The sequence below is a fragment of the Myotis yumanensis genome, unplaced genomic scaffold (genome assembly GCF_028538775.1).
Source record: "Myotis yumanensis isolate MYYU_CA2020_CCGP unplaced genomic scaffold, mMyoYum1.0.hap1 SCAF_16, whole genome shotgun sequence".
Taxonomy (NCBI): Eukaryota; Metazoa; Chordata; class Mammalia; order Chiroptera; family Vespertilionidae; genus Myotis; species Myotis yumanensis.
In genome coordinates, this window is record NW_027223767.1 from 2318947 (window position 1) to 2334579 (window position 15633).

General features: G+C 56.6%; 1 protein-coding gene across 1 annotated transcript in view; it reads left to right on the forward strand.

The window, feature by feature from the left end:
• The window catches only part of SLC5A10 (solute carrier family 5 member 10), a 74810-nt gene extending 59278 nt beyond the window's left edge, over positions 1 to 15532 (forward strand). Inside the window, exons 10-15 of the mRNA XM_070393373.1 lie at positions 9030 to 9137; positions 11225 to 11375; positions 14372 to 14540; positions 14671 to 14886; positions 15107 to 15164; positions 15277 to 15532. Coding sequence (XP_070249474.1) covers positions 9030 to 9137; positions 11225 to 11375; positions 14372 to 14540; positions 14671 to 14886; positions 15107 to 15164; positions 15277 to 15374 — 800 coding nt within the window. The 3' untranslated portion in view covers positions 15375 to 15532. The remainder of the gene's footprint in view (positions 1 to 9029; positions 9138 to 11224; positions 11376 to 14371; positions 14541 to 14670; positions 14887 to 15106; positions 15165 to 15276) is intronic.
• The last annotated feature ends 101 nt before the right edge of the window (positions 15533 to 15633 follow it).

Here is a 15633-nt window from a genome sequence, read left to right on the forward strand (position 1 = left end):
GTCAGGCTCCCCCTCAGCCCACTGCCCTGAGCATGACTGCTTTCTCCCGTGGTCCCCATCACTCCTCCCTGGCCTGGGGCGGCGGGGGCGGGGGTCGAGGATCACATTGTCTGAACACAGTAGCCCCGGACCAGGTCCCTGCCTCCCTGAGCACAGTCCACAGGTGCCCCTGCTCCTCCCAGGTACGGAGCACACACCTGCACCTCCTCCCCAGGAGCCCGTGGACACGCTGCCCTGGGGGTTCTGACGCCTGGGCCGAGCCTCTGCCACTGGGGACCAAGAACATGACTCTCTCTGGGCCCCAGTCCCTCCTTTGTTCGTAGCCCAGCACAAAGGCCCTGGGCTCACAGGGAGTCCTAGCTGTCAGGGTGGAAAGGCCGCTAGCCTCCAACTTCTGCAGTTACCTGCCCATAGTGACATTCACAGGAAGCTGTTTAAAAAACAAACAGCGTGGCTCAGTGGTTGAACCAGGAGATCACGGTTTGATTCCGGGTCAGGACACATGCTGGCTTGATCCCCAGCTGATCCATGATGTTTCTATCTCTCTTTCCCTCTCCCCTCTTCTCTGAAATCAATAAAAACATATTTTAAAAATAAAATAAAAAAACAAACAAAAAACCCAGAGAGCTTGCATGGTAGCCTTCCCCGTTCCCCAGTGGTGCCGTCCTGCACAGCTATCTACAATGACATCACAGCAGGGAAGGTGATGATGCGATGTGCTCGTGTGTATGTGCGTGTGTGCGCATGTGTGCGTGCATGCACGTGTGCACGTGCACACACACATGCACACACACAGATGTGTGCAAGCTCATGTGCAGATCTGTGTAACCACTGTCACAATCAAGATGCAGAACTGTCTGTAGCCACCAGACTCTCCCTCTATTCAGCCACAGCCCCCCCAGCCCTGGCCCCCGGCAGCCACTGACCTGTCTCCCGCTGGAAGTGGCTGGTAGCCTACTCCTTCTGTGACTGATTGGTAGTCCGTGGAGTGGCTGGACCAGTGATTTAACCATTTCATCTGTCGAAGGACAGTTGGGTTTCCAGTTGGGGCCATTATGAGTACAGCTGCTTTGAACATTCATATGCATAGTAACTTATGTATGTTTTCCATTCCCCCCAACAATGTATGAGTGATTCAACTTCACGGCCTTGCCCTTGTGACATGTTATGTTGCCACAATCATTTGCTTTTAGCCCTTCCGATAGACGTGTAACAGTCTCTTCCTGTGGTGTTAACGTGCATTTCCTTAATCATTAAGGCTTAATGACTCATGACATTGAACACATGTTCATGTGCTTATTTGTCATCTGTATGTATTCTTCAGTGACATGTTTGTTCATGTGTTTTACCCATTTCCTAATTGGATGGTTTGGTTTCACTGTTGAGTTGAGAGCGCTTTATATAGTCCCATACCAGGCCTTTGTCGGGTGTGTGGTCTGCAGCTCTCCCCCTTTACGTATAGAATACAGTTGACTCGAACAATGTGGGGATCAGGGACACTGAATCCCCCCCCGCTCTGTGGAGTAAAAAATCTGTGTATAAATTTTGATTCCTCCAAAACTTAACTACTAATAGCCTACTGTTGACCAGAAGCCTTACTGATAACAAATAATCGATTAACACATATTTTGTATGTTATATGGATTATATGTGTTATTCTTTAAATATTTTTTTATTGATTTTTAGAAAGAGAGGAAGGGAGAGGGATAGAGAGATAGAAACATCAATGAGACAGGAACATCATCAATCGGCTGCCTCATACACACCCCACACTAGGGATCGAGCCACAACCCGGGCACATGCCCTGACAGGGAATCGAACCAGAGACCTCTTGGTTCCTGGATTGACGTTCAACTGCTGAGCCACACTAGCCGGGCATGCATTATTCTTAAATAAGTAAGCTAGAGAAAAGAAAAGGTTGTTAAGAACATCATAAGGAAGAGAAAAAGACATTTAAAGTATTTATTGAAAAATTCATCTGTAATTTCAAATCCATGTTCAAATCCATATTGGCCAAGGGTCAACTGTAAAATATTATCTATACTAATAATAGCCTAGGTGGTCATCATGCTCTCACGCATCACGCCCTAACATCATAACAAGATGGCCATCACAAGATGGTCACGCACACAGTGGAAGCGGGGCCTGGCGGAGGAGGTGGGTTGTGGCAGGGGAGGGCAGTTAGGCGTCAATCAGGCCGGCAGGGGAGCGGTTAGGGAGCAATCAGGCAGGCGAGTGGTTAGGAGCCAGCGGTCCCGGATTGCGCAGGGATCGGGCCTAAACCAGCAGCCGGACATCCCCTGAGGGGTCCCAGATTGGAGAGGGTGCAGGCCAGGCTGAGGGACACCCCCACCCCCATGTATGAGTTTCGTGTACCAGGCCTCTAGCTAACTATAATCACTATGGTGTACATTAGACCCCTAGAGCTCATTCATTTTATAACTGGAAGTTTATACCCTGTGACTAACATCTCCCCTCTCCCCTGACTCCCTAGCCCAGCGATGGCGAACCTATGACACACATGTCAGAGGTGACACGCGAACTCATTTTTTTGGTTGATTTTTCTTTGTTAAATGGCATTTAAATATATAAAATAAATATCAAAAATATAAATCTTTGTTTTACTAAGGTTGCAAATATCAAAAAATTTCTATATGTGACACGGCACCAGAGTTAAGTTAAGGTTTTTCAAAATGCTGACACACCAAGCTCAAAAGGTTCGCCATCACTGCCCTAGCCCCTGGTAACCACATTCTGATCTCTGTTTCTACAAATTTGGCATTTTAAATTCCGAATATAAGTGGTATCATACAGTATTTGCCTTTCTCTGACTTATTTCACTTAGCCTAACACCTTCTAGGTCCATCCTTGTTGTTGCAAATGGCAGGATGGCTGGCTTTCTCATGGCTGAATAATACTCTGCTATATATGTATATGTAAATTATATATATATATATATATATAATCTTTACCCATTTATCTGTTGATGGGCAGTTATGTTGTCTCCATATCTTGGCTACTGTGAATAATGAACATGGGGAATGCAGATATCTCTTAGAGGGAGTGACTTCATTTCCTAAAGATGTATAAACTAGCCCTAGCTGGTTTGCTTCAGTGGGTAGAGTGTCAGCCGGCAGACTGAAGGGTCCCAGTTCAATTCCAGTAAAGGGCACATGCCCGGGTTGTGGGCTCAATCCCCAGTGGGGGGCATGCAGGAGGCAGCCGATCAATGATTCTCTCTCATCATTGATGTTTCTCTTTCCCTCTCCTTCCCTCTCTGAAATCAATAAAAATATGTTTTAAAAAAAAGATGTATAAACTAGAAGTGGGATTGCTGGATTACTTATAACTAGAGGCCCGATGTATGAAGATTCTTGCAAGAATGGGTCTTCCTTCCCCTGGCTGCTGGCACCACCTTTGCTCCAGCCAGAACCGCCTTTCCACCTTCCCACACTGCCCAGAGCCCGGAGAGGCTGGGGCGGTGTGGAATGCCTGTGTCCCACCCCGCCCCCGGCCACTCGGTGCCTGTGCATGCAAATTAACCTGCCATCTTTATTGGGTTAATTTGCATACTCACTCCTGATTGGCTGGTGGGCGTCGTGAAGGTACAGTCAATTTGCATCTTTCTCTTTTATTAGTGTAGATAGTCCTATTTATAATCTTTTTAGGAACCTCCCTGATTTTCATAGTGGCTGCGCCAATTTACATTCTCACCAGCAGTGCACATGGGTTCCCTTTTGTCCACGTCCTTGCCAAGGCATGTTATCTCGTGTCTTTTGATGATAACTGTCCTCAGAGGTACAGGTGGTAGCTTTTGGTGGTTCTGATTTGCATTTCCCTGATGATGAGGGAATTGAGCACTTTTTCGTGCACCTGTTGGCCACTTGTACTTTTCCTTTGGAAAAATGTCTACTCGGTTCCTCTGCTCATTTTTAAATCAGATTTTTTGGTGGTTTGTTGGGTTTTTTGCTGTTGAGTTATATGAGTTCTTTATGTAATTTTGGATATTAACCCTTTATCAGATATTTGGTTTGCAAATGTTTTTTCCCAATCCATAGGTTGCCATTTCATTTTGTTGATGGTTTCCTTTGCTGTGCAGAAGCTTTTTAATTTGATGTAGTCCCATTTGTTGTTTACTGTTTTTGTTTTTGTTTTACCTTTGCTTTTGGTGTCAAATAAAAAAAATTATTGCCAAAACTGATCTAAAGGAGCTTAACTCCATGTTTTCTCATTGGAGTTTATGGTTTCAGGTCTTATGTTCAAATCTTTAATCTATTTTGAGTTGATGGATGTTTGCATATGGTGTAAGATATGGCTCTAGTTTCATTCTTTTGCATGTGTTATCCAGTTTTCCCAACACCATTTATTAAAGAGACTGTCCTTGCCCTACTGTACAGTATATTCTTGGTTTCTCTGTTGTAAAGTAATAGAGTGTATATGCATGAGTTTATTTCTGGGCTCTCTGTTCTATTCCATTTATTTGTGTATCTGCTTTTGTGCCAGTACTGTACTGTTTTGATTACTATAGCTTTGTAATACAGTTGTTTTGTTTTGTTTTTGTTAATCCTCACCTGAGGATAGTTTTACCATTGATTTTTAGAGAGAGTGGAAGGGAAGGAAGGGGGGGAGAGTTAGAGAAACACTGATGTGAGAGAGACACATTGATTGACTGCCTCCCGCATATACCCCTTCCAGGGCCAGGAATCAAACCTGCAACCCAGGTATGTGCCCTTGACTGGGAATTGAACCCGTAACCCTTCCATGCACTGGCTGACGCTCTAACCACTGGGAACACTGGCCAGGGCTGTGATACAGTTTGAAATCAGGAAGTGTGATGCCTCCATTTTTGCTTATCTTTCTTAAGATCGCTATTTGAAGTATTTTATGGTCTGATACAAACATTAAAAAAATTTTTTTCTATTTTTGTGAAAAATACCACTGGAATTTTTATAGGGATTGCATTGAATCTTAGATTGCTTTAGGTTGTGTTACATGTTAACAATATGAATTCTTCTAACCCTGAGCACAGTAAAGTTCCCACATATTTGTGTCTTCCTCGGTGTCTTTTAGCAGTGGCTTGTAAGCTTTCAGCACACAGGTGTTTCACTTCCTTGCTTAAATATATTCCCAGGTATTTTATTCTTTTTATACAATTGTAAATGGGATTGTTTTCTTCGTTTCTCTTTCTGACAGTTCGTTGTTAGTGTACAGACACAGGGTTTTGTGTATTGATCTTGTACTGGGAAGCTTTACTAAAGTCATTTCTGCAGCTTTCTTTCCTCCCTTTCAAGGCGTCTCACAGAGCAAGGCTTTGGTTTTGATGAGGTCTAACTACCACTTTTCCTCCGGCGGATCATGCGTTTAGTGTCAAGTCTAAAAATCCTTCACCTTGCCCTAGGTCGCAAGGCGTTTTCCTGTCTTTTTTCTCCTAAACGTTTGAAGTTTTACATTTAAATCGGTGACCTATTTGAGTTAATTTTTGTGTAAGGGGTGAAGTTGAGGTTGAAGGTGAGTTTTTGGCCATGGATGTCCCCAGAAAGGCTTCTCAGAGGAGAAAGCCCGGGAGACTGAGCTCACCCAGGGCCACAGAGGCAGGGTCGGAGAGCCGGACTCCGGCCCTTCTGCCCTCAACTGCGACACCACGTCCGGACGGCTCCCAGGGGAGCCAGGCCGGGCGGGGAGGGGATCTGGCTTAGCCCTCAGGGGTACTTCAGTGGCCAGCTGGGGAAGGGGTCATCCAACACCAGCGGAGCGGCCGTGCATTTGCTGTGCCGGGCACTGCTGGGCCCAGGCTTCCCCGGCCCAGCCCACAGCGAGGCAGGACAGACGCTGGTCACAGAGTTATTGGTTTCATGGAGGGTGTTGCCCTGAGATTCAGGAGCCCAGACACCCACAGAGTTGAGAGGAGTGAGTCTGTGCTCCCTGGCTCAGGAAGGAGGGAGGGGTGTTCCGGGGAGAGGGAACAGCAAACACAGAGGCTCGGAGTGTGGGTGGAACTGGTGGAGTGAGGGCAGCGAGTGGGCAGAGGCTGTGAATGGCACGTTAGAGTGTGACTGGCCCCACTGCGGGATGGAGAGGCACAGACAGTGTGAGCAAGGAGGAGAGGGCCGTGGGGGTGTTGGAAGTTCCCTGTGCTGTTCCCTCAGAGACCGTGCTGCGACGGTGCTGCGTTTCCCTGGTCACTAAGCCCAGTGCTGCCCTGGGCACTGGCTGCGGGGGGAGGACTTGGGGGACAGGGGAGGGGCAACTCCGGGCTTCTGTGTGGGCCCTGGGCTGGATGCGGATGCTGGTGGCATTGTGGAGGCCCGGTCGGGGGTCGGGGGGGGTCCTGGGTCCACAGAAGCTGGTGCTCCGGCGCACCCCGAGGCCCGCCCGCGCCCTGGCCCTCACTGTTCGGGAAGGTGCACTCCTGAGTCGGCACATTCAGGGGACTTTGTTTAAGTGGCGACACCTCTGCTGCTGTCATAAAGGAGGGGTTGTTCTTTCTTGAAGTTCAGCACAAACACTGGCGAGGTGAGCCGAGCCAGCCGGCGGGCGGTGCCGGCCGGGCCTGCAGCTGGCTGCACAGCTCAGCAGAACCTCCTGACGCAGGCTTTCAGGGCTATTATGTGGCTGTGACTCCTCATCTGTCCCTCCCAGGAGGCCTGGTCCTCAGGCACCAGGGCAGCCAGGCCTCCCAGAACTTGTCAGGAGGGGCCATCACCTCCCCTCTGATGCTGGACCCGAGAGGCCCAGAGTCCTGCCAGGCCCTGGCTCTGTCCTGGGTCTGATTGTGTGTCCCGGGCAAGCCCCTTTCGGTCCTGAGCACTGGGCTTAGTGACAGCTGGTGGGGTGGAGGTGGTAGGGTAGGGAGCTGGGTCAGATGGTGCCTGAGCTCCTCCATGGAGCTTCCTGGGTCCTTTCTCCTCTTTCTTTCCTCCTGGGCCTTTCCTCCTTCCTCACTCGCTTGCTCACTCCTTCATTCACAAATGTTCAAAGACCGTCTCTTAGGGGCCCAGCCCTGAACCTGGGACTGGGAAATGATTCAGACCCATTGTGCACCCTCGGGGAGCTCCCAGGCTGGTGGGAAGTAAAAATGCAAGCAGACAATTGTGGTTCAACCCTTGGCCTAGGAGCCCTTAGGCCTCCTCTGCCCCGGGGAGAGTGGGAGGAAGTCTCAGAGGACAGGCTGTGTGCAATGGGCCCTGGAGCAGGCGGTAAACAAGGGTAGGGATGGGGCACCCGAGAGGAGAGTCAGCACAAGCTTGGAGGAGCCGAAATGCTGGGTGTGTGTGAAAATGCAAACAGGTCAGGGAGGGCCTGGGACCAGGCTCAAATGCTGTGCAAAGGGCTTTCCCCAGGAAGCCAGGCTTAGCGCTGGGGTGGGGAGGCGTCGGAAGAAGTGAGTGGGAAGCGCAGAGCTGAGACTCTGAAAGGATGGAGAGACTGGGAGGGAGGCAGTGAGGAGCTGGTGGTGGAGAGCAGGCTCATGGCAGGAGAAGCCATGGGGTTAGGGCTGGGGGGAGGGGAGGGGGCAGAGGGAGGGAGGACCATCCCTGGGACAAGGAGGCGGAGGGACAAATCTGATTAGACACTGAGTGGTCGGGCCTGGGAGATGACAGGGAGCAGGTGTCCTGGACCTGGGGCTCCGGCGGCGGCTGGACTGGGCTGGGGTGTAGGGTAGTGGGGGGACAAGTGCCTCAGCCCTCAGACTGAGAGGAAGGGAGCTGAGGCCTCGCCCTGCCCCTGCAGTTGGGCATCTAAGGAGGGACTTTTCAGAAGGGGCATGTGGAGGGGGCAGTGCTTAACCTTCCAGTGCGGAGTCTGCGTGGAAACATCGACAATGCTGCTGTTGGGGACTTAATCACGCCGGCTCCCCACCGCAGAGGCCTCCGTGGCCCCGCAGCTCCCTCCCACCTTCTGGTCGCCTTGTGGCTTCTGTTCTAACTTTCCTGTCATCGGCTCCTCTGCTCCGCACTCCACGGCCTCTGCTGAGAACCCCAGGGGAGTGGAGCCAAAGGTGTTTTAAAACGTGTTTTCGCCTGGCTGGCGTGGCTCAGTGGCTGGTTGTCGACGCATGAACCAGGAGGTCACTGGTTTGATTCCTGGTCAGGGTACATGTCCGGATTGCAGTAGGCTTGGGGCAGACAGAGCCAGTAGGGGGCATGCAGGAGGCAGCCGATTGATGATGTTTCTCTCTCATTGATGTTTCTATCCTCTATCCCTCTCCCTTCCTCTCTCTCTAAAACAATCAATAAAACATACTTTAAAAAAGCATTTCCTGGAGGAACAAGTGAGCACGAGGGTGCTACTTGTCACCTACACTGTGAGCCCCGCTGCTGTGGGCGGGGAGGAGCAGAGGCCCTTGGGAACCGCATCAGAGCCAGAGCCAGGCTCCCAGGGCCTCCTGCAGGCGCCCGCAGTGCTGAGGTTCCTGCCCCAGGCGGTTCTGCTCCGCGGCTTGCTAGGGAGGCCTGGATTTAGGGTTTGGTCCAGGTCTGGGCTGAGGCCGGGACATTCACTGATTCCTCCTTCACTCACCAGGGGAGCTGTGTGCCTGTCCCAGCTGCCGAGGGGGCTGCCACAGCAGGTCCAGGTCCCCAGCATCACCAGACCCCCCACCGTGGGGATGAGGCGAGACACAAACATGCCCCAGTCAGTCATCAGGAAGGAAAAGAGACGTGGGAGAGGAGAGGGGCAGGAGAGCAGAGAGGTTTATTTCAGGTGCAGGCGCCCATCCTCTGGGAAGGCCCGGGAGAGCCACTTCAGCCCGAGGGCCCAAGAGGCCACAGCTGAGAGGGAGGCTGGTGGAGAAGGGGCGGGAAGGCCAGCTGCTGGCACCTGGTCAGAGGGGTGCAAGGAAGGAGAGGAGCCCTGAGGGCCGAGGGCCAGGAGTCCAGATGAGCCACCAGAGATGTCTGGGGAGGGGTGACGGGTGCGCCTGGTATAGTAAGAGTCCTCGGGAGCTCCTGGAGGCAGCTCACCCGGTGCTCCTGTCTGTCTGAAGGGGCAGTGGGGACAGTGTGGAACTCTGGGCATCTCTCACACAGATGACGTGGCCTGTGTGATGCCGTCCGAGTGCCTGCGGGCCTGCGGGGCCGAGATTGGCTGCTCCAACATCGCCTACCCCAAGCTGGTCATGGAACTGATGCCCATCGGTGAGGTTCTGGTGGGTCTGGGGGGCGGGCAATGAGGGAGCTGTGGGGGCCATTCTGGATCCAATGTGATGGTGTGTGACATCCGGGTAGGACGCTCTGCTCATCGGGGAAGAGGGGAAAGTAATAGAAACACTCACATGCCACGTGAGTGACCTGCCTCTTCATCTCAGGGACCGTGTTTTTATCACACCCATTTTAGAGATGGGCACACTGAGACCCAGAGAGGGTAAGTGACTTGGCCAAGGTCACGTGGCAGGTGAGCTGCAAAGCGGGGTCTGAACCTGGATAACAGCTTGTCCTGTCACTTGAGAAATGGGGCCACTTTCTCTTTCAGGCCCACTGGGTGCCAAACGCTTTTGCAAAGTGCTTCTCTCCTTAAAGGCTGTGAGGCAGAGCTATTAGCTGCGTGACAGATATGGAAACCGAGGCACGGGGTTGGAGGAGTGCTCGGCCAAGGCCACAGGGTGGCTGAGACACAGACCCCGGTCTGCCTGCCCAAGCCCGCTGCTGGCTCTGCCGGGATCTTGTGATCAAGGCCCCGTGAACCTTCACCTCTGCCTCCCCCGAGACCCTTGGGCCAACGGGTAAACCTAGGGGACAGGCTTAGGCCTTTTGCGCATTTCTCGTGGCAGCAGAGGTCCAGCCAGCGGGACCTGGGTGATGAGGTCCCCGTCGCAGGAAGGGTGCAGCCGGGCCCCTGCAGGTGGGGGCTCCGCCTTAGCAAAAAGGAGACCCTTTCTGAGACCCTCTGCCGCCCGGTCCTCAGACCTCTAGTCTGCACCTCCCTCCCTCGCCTCCCCTGCGGAGGCGGCCTGGCCTGGCCTGCCCTCCCCTCCTCCTGGGAGCCCCGGCCCAGGGAGGTTAGTGCTCGGAGCGGGATCAGATCTTGGCTCCGCCACGGTTGGCTGCGATATGTGGGACATGTCACATCCCCGCTCCGAGCTTCCGTGTCCTCGTTTGTAAATTGGAGATGATGACACCTACCCACCCTGAGTGTTGCCGCTGGGATTAAACCGTAACGCAGGGGACTGCCTGGTGCCTGTCCCGGCTGCGTGGGTTCCCCTCCGGGCCTTGCCTCCTCCTGTTCCGGGGCTTCTGTTACTGGGCCACACCTCTCTAGGCCTTGAGCTCCCTGTCTGAAATGGGTGGGGAGTCAGCCCTGAGTTCATCCACCTCTCTGAGCAAGAAAAGGAGGGCAGAGAAGTGTTTTGGGGAAAACACTTTTTTGAACTCACTTTCCTTTCGGCCTCATCCCAGTCAGACTGACACAGGAACAGCAAAGACCATGGCTGCCCGGAGTCACTCCTGGGCCAGGCAGCAAATGGCACCTGTGCGGCCGAGCCCTCCGGTTATCCTAGAGCCGGGTGCCGGGCAGACAGGGGCCTGTGGGAGTGGTGGGGGCGATGCTTAGGCACTTGAAGGAGAAGCATAAAAGCCTGGGAGACAGACGTGCACCAAGAGCCAGCGAGGAGGTGGCCCCTCAGCCCCCTCCAGCCCAGACTCCTGGGAGGCTTTGCACACAGTGCCTGGCCCACCTCCAGGCCCTCGCTCATTTCAGCCGATCAGCAGGTGGATTTTTCTGTTCCCATGGGAACCACATCTCTTCCACAGAGCCAACAAGGAAGGGCCTCCCCTGGGCCTGCCGGGGCCTGCCACACATAGGAGGCCAGGGCTGAGCCACTGCCCCTGCCCACCCAGACCTCCCTCACTCCCCCACCCCACCCCCACCCCACCCCGAGTTTTGCGCCTGGCCTGCGGTGGGCCCTGGGCTCCTGTCTTCCCTCTCTGAACTTTCACGGTCTCATCTGTCAGATGGGTTACTAAGCCTCCGTCACGGGAACTCCCCGTGGCCTTCGCCGGCTGCGAGGCTCTGTAGACCCGAGGGCCGCTGACTGCCCCAGGAGGAGCGGTGCAGCGCGTTCATTCCTCGTGTTTGTCCGCCTCCAGCCTCCTCCTCGGGCTTCTCCCACCACCTCCAGCACGTGGCCCGCTGGCGGGGCCTGAGGAGGGCCTCACACCGAGGCCACGGCGGGAGGGGCCACGGCGGGCGAGGCAGGCAGGCAGGCCAGCAGCGTCTCTGACCACAGGTCTGCGGGGCCTGATGATCGCAGTGATGATGGCCGCGCTCATGTCGTCGCTGACCTCCATCTTCAACAGCAGCAGCACGCTCTTCACCATGGACATCTGGAGGCGGCTGCGGCCGCGGGCTGGCGAGCGGGAGCTGCTGCTGGTGGGACGGTACGGCGGGTGCTGGCACCGGGCGGGCGGAGAAGTGGGCTGCCCCAGCCAGCGCCCAGCCCGTGAGGCCGGCCAGAGTGGGCTTTACGGGGTGAATAGGAGCTTGTCCGTTGGAAAAAGGAGGCTGCCAGGAAGGAGAGGCCAGGAAATCCTGTCCACCGCACCTCCCACTGTCTCCTGCCCCTTCACAGCCCCAGCCTCCTCCAGGGCCCACCCCTGCCCTCGGCGACATCTCTGAGGGGTGCCCTCCCCCAGTCAGCCCAGAGATCCTTCTGTTGCCCCAAATCTGAGCGTCTAGCCTGCTGCTGACCCCGCTGCTCCAAAGAGAACCCCAGTCGGGCTCAGGAACGACCACGCTCAGGCGGCAGCTGCCCCTCCGCCCCTGTGGCCCGGCCCCACCGCACTCTGCCCATTCCTCCAAGCCTGCTGTCCATTACCGCAGTGACTCACCCCAAGAGTCCCCTCCTCAGCCCTCCCTGGTACCCTGACCAGGAACGGGCCCCTCTCCCCTCAACGCCTCCCACAAGGGACCTGCCAGGCTGTGTCACAGCCCGTCTGTCACACCCCCACCCCGAGGCGGGCAGGGCTGTTCCCGGGTGAAGTCAGCCATGCATGAGCACTTGGCCTCCGGGTGCGCGTATCCGACTGTTTCGCCCTCTCCCAGGCCCCTCCTCTCTCCCACTGAGCCACATGGCTCCTGCCTGCTGGGGGAGGGCCCAGCCTTCCGGTGCTTAGCGTGGCCAACCCTGCACCCTCTGCCGTGGCGCCCCTCGGCAGGGTGGGGCCCCCAGGGCTGCAGGCAGCGGCCCCGGTGATGCCAAACAGCCGGCTCCTGTGGGAAGGGCCCTGCTGGGACACGCCGGGCAGCAGGCAGGCGTGAGCTCATCTGCAGGCACAGAGCCTCCAAACAAGGAGCCTCGCCCTCCTGCTCCAAATGCTGCTGTCAGCGCTCCTGCTCTCCACCCTCTCCCCTCGCCCCTCCCTGCCCTCCTTGGGCCGGGCTGTCGGGCAGGTCGCGCCCTCTCCAGGTCTCAGCTCTCAGTGGCCAGTTTGGTGGCGTGGAAAGGCTCAGGGCCAGGCTCAGCTCTGCCCACACCTCCAGCCTCCTCTTGCCTCAAGCGACACGTTCAAGCTGTGCCCTACCTTGTGGGGTCTGGGATCTGCGGCGCCTCAATTCCAGGAGGAATGGGAATCCTACAGGGAAGGCCCGCACTCAGGCCGAGCTGTCCCTCCGGCCCCTGAGCACTCCCAGGAGCCTGGGGAGGAGGCCACACGGGCCGGGCGGCAGGGGCATGCTGGTGGCCAGTGGAGGTGTCCCAGGCCAGGAGCTGTGACAGCTCTCCCTCTGGGACCTGACCTTCGCCAGCCCCAGGCCTAGCCCACTCCCCAGCCTTCGCTCCTGTGTCTCCCTCCCCCGCTCTCCCTTGTCTTCCCTTCTCTGTTAATTGCAGATGGTGCAGAAGCCTCCCTTGTACGCTGCCTGGATCTGGGCAGTCTAGGGATCCTGGGAGATCCAGAGCTCCCCCTCCCCCCAGACCTGAGGGGCTCCCCTAGACTACGCTGCAGCCCAGGCGCACACAGGGGGTCATCTTGTCAGCAGTGTGCGTGTGTGTGTGTGAAGGGGGGGGGGAAGGCTTCCTGGAGGAGGAACGCCTTGAGCTGGGCCTTGGAAGATGGGGTATTCCAGGCAGAAGGAAAGACTCTGGCCTTGGGGTCCCCCAGGCAGCTGGGTGGCGGCTGAATCAGAAGAAACCCTAGCCCTGGCCAGTGTGGCTCAGCTGGTTGAGCGTCATCCTATGCGCCTAAAGGGGTGGGTTGATGCTCCCCCCACACACACTGCTGACAGGATGACTGCCCCTGCGTGCGCCTGGGCTGCAGCGTAGTTTAGGGGAGCCCCTCAGGTCTGGGGGGAGGGGGAGCTCTGGATCTCCCAGGATCCCTAGACTGCCCAGACCCAGGCAGCGTACAAGGGAGGCCTTGGCACTATCTGCAAATAACAGAGAAGGAAGACAAGGGGCAGCAGGGCGCACACCCAGGCTGTGCTCAATCCCCAATGTCTGTCTGTCTGTCTGTCTGTCTCCCTTCCGCTCAATAAAAAACAGTAATAATAATAATAATAAGAAACCCCAGAGGCAGCAAGAAGGCAGGGCCCCTCCAGGCTGAGCTGGGCAGGTGCTGAGGCTGCTGTTGGGCTTCCGGAGCCTGTGTGTGTGTGTGGGGGGGGGGGGGGGGGAAGGGGGGTGTCCCTGGTGCCTGCCTGCAACTTGAAGAGGGCAGGGCCCGTGCCTGCCAGGCTGAGGGTTAATTAGCCTTCATCGAGGGGGCACCTCCTTCCTCCCCCTCCCCATCCCCCTGAGGCCCAGGAAGGAAAAGGGAGGCGGGCAGGCAGGCGGACCCACCCCAGCACACACAGAACCACGGTCACGCCTGCTGTGCAGGCTCCAGGAGGTCTCATCCTCCCCCCTCCCCCACCTCCCCCGGTTAGGGGTGAGGGGCACTCAGCTGACACGGTGGTCAGCCAGGGAGGAGTAGATGGAACAACCTGTCCCTTTAGCTGAGCTGCACGCCCTTCAGGCTCCAGGCTCCTCCTCCTGGAAGCCCTCCTAGATTGATGCTTCCTCTGGGCTCCCTGAGCCCAGCCATTAGCACAGGTGACAGGGTGACAGGCTCATCTGCTTTTTGCTCAATTCTGATCAGGGCAGTGACCAGGGCCCGCTCATTATAGAGTCTGGGTTCCTAGCACAGCGCCCCCTCACTCGGGGGGGGGGGGGGGGCTCCTAGCACAGTGTCCCTGTGCTCCGGGGAGCTCTTGTTGAGGAGCTTGTGGAATGAACAGGTGAAGCGTGGCTGCGTGGAGGGGCCTCGCGTGGATGGGAGCTGGTGCGGGTGGCGGGGAGGGCTCCTCGGCTGGGGCAGGTTTGGGAGGGTTTGGAGTGGGCAGCCGGGGGGGCGGGGGGCGCGAGGAAGGGCTCCTGATGATGCCGCTGCCGCCGCAGGCTGGTCATCGTGGTGTTGATCGGCGTGAGCGTGGCCTGGATCCCGGTCCTGCAGGGTGCCAACAGCGGGCAGCTCTTCATCTACATGCAGTCGGTGACCAGCTCCCTGGCCCCGCCGGTGACCGCTGTCTTCATCCTGGGCGTCTTCTGGCAGCGAGCCAACGAGCAGGTGGGTGCGGAGGAGAGCTGGGTGGGGACAGGCCTGGGCCGGCTCCTCCGTCCCCTCTGGATGGGCTGCCACTGGCTCGAATCGTCCCCTGGGCCTTTGTCCAGCAGCCCAGCTGTCCTGCCTCCCCCAGGGGGCCTTCTGGGGCCTGATGGTGGGGCTGGCGGTGGGCGCCACAAGGCTGGTCCTGGAGTTCCTGCACCCCGCCCTGCCCTGCGGCGCCGTGGACACTCGGCCTGCCGTCCTGGGCAGCATCCACTACCTGCACTTCGCCATTGCCCTCTTCGCACTCAGCGGGGCCGTGGTGGTGGCCGGAAGCCTGCTGACGCCCCCACCCCCAGGGGCTCAGGTAAGCCTGCCCTGACCCCGGGCTCTGACCCTTACCAACTTCTGACTCAGGTCCTAATTCTCTGACTCAAGAGTTTTCTAGCTCTTGACCTAGCCCTGGCCCCTGGCCCTTTTTGAACTCAGCTGCCCTCTTTCATCACTGACCCCTGATCCTGTCTGGGTCCACCTCCCAGCCCGCACCCCTCCCCGTCCTGCCACCCTACCCCTCCCATTCCCTGCAGATCCAGAACCTTACCTGGTGGACTCTAGGGAGGGACCTGCCCCCAGGAGCCAAAACAGGTACGCACGTGACCCTGGGCATCCCTCTCACACCGTCCCCGGGGCTGGGCCACGGAGCACAGGGCCCTGGGGGTGGCCCTGAGGTCCTCAGCGTCCCTCTCTTCCCACCCAGCTGGCAGCCGGAAACAGGCTTTCTGGGCCCGGGTCTGTGGCCTCAACGCCATCCTCCTCATGTGCGTCAACATCTTCTTCTACGCCTACTTCGCCTGATGTGGCCCGGCCCTGAGGCCGCCCCTGTCCCTCATGAGGACACCAGCCCTCGAGGCTGCCCGGCCAGCAAGGCGGGAGCCTGAAAAATTAGGGAGGGAATGGGCGAAAAGAATGTGACACTTCAAAAGTGGCATCATGATGGGCAATAAAAGGCGATTTCAGAGGACTGAAAATAAAGACGCTGTTACTGTCTTTATTTTGCATATGTGGGTCCAGGGCAGGAGCAGCGCAGTCGCCAGAGCTCAGGGCCCGGAGGCCC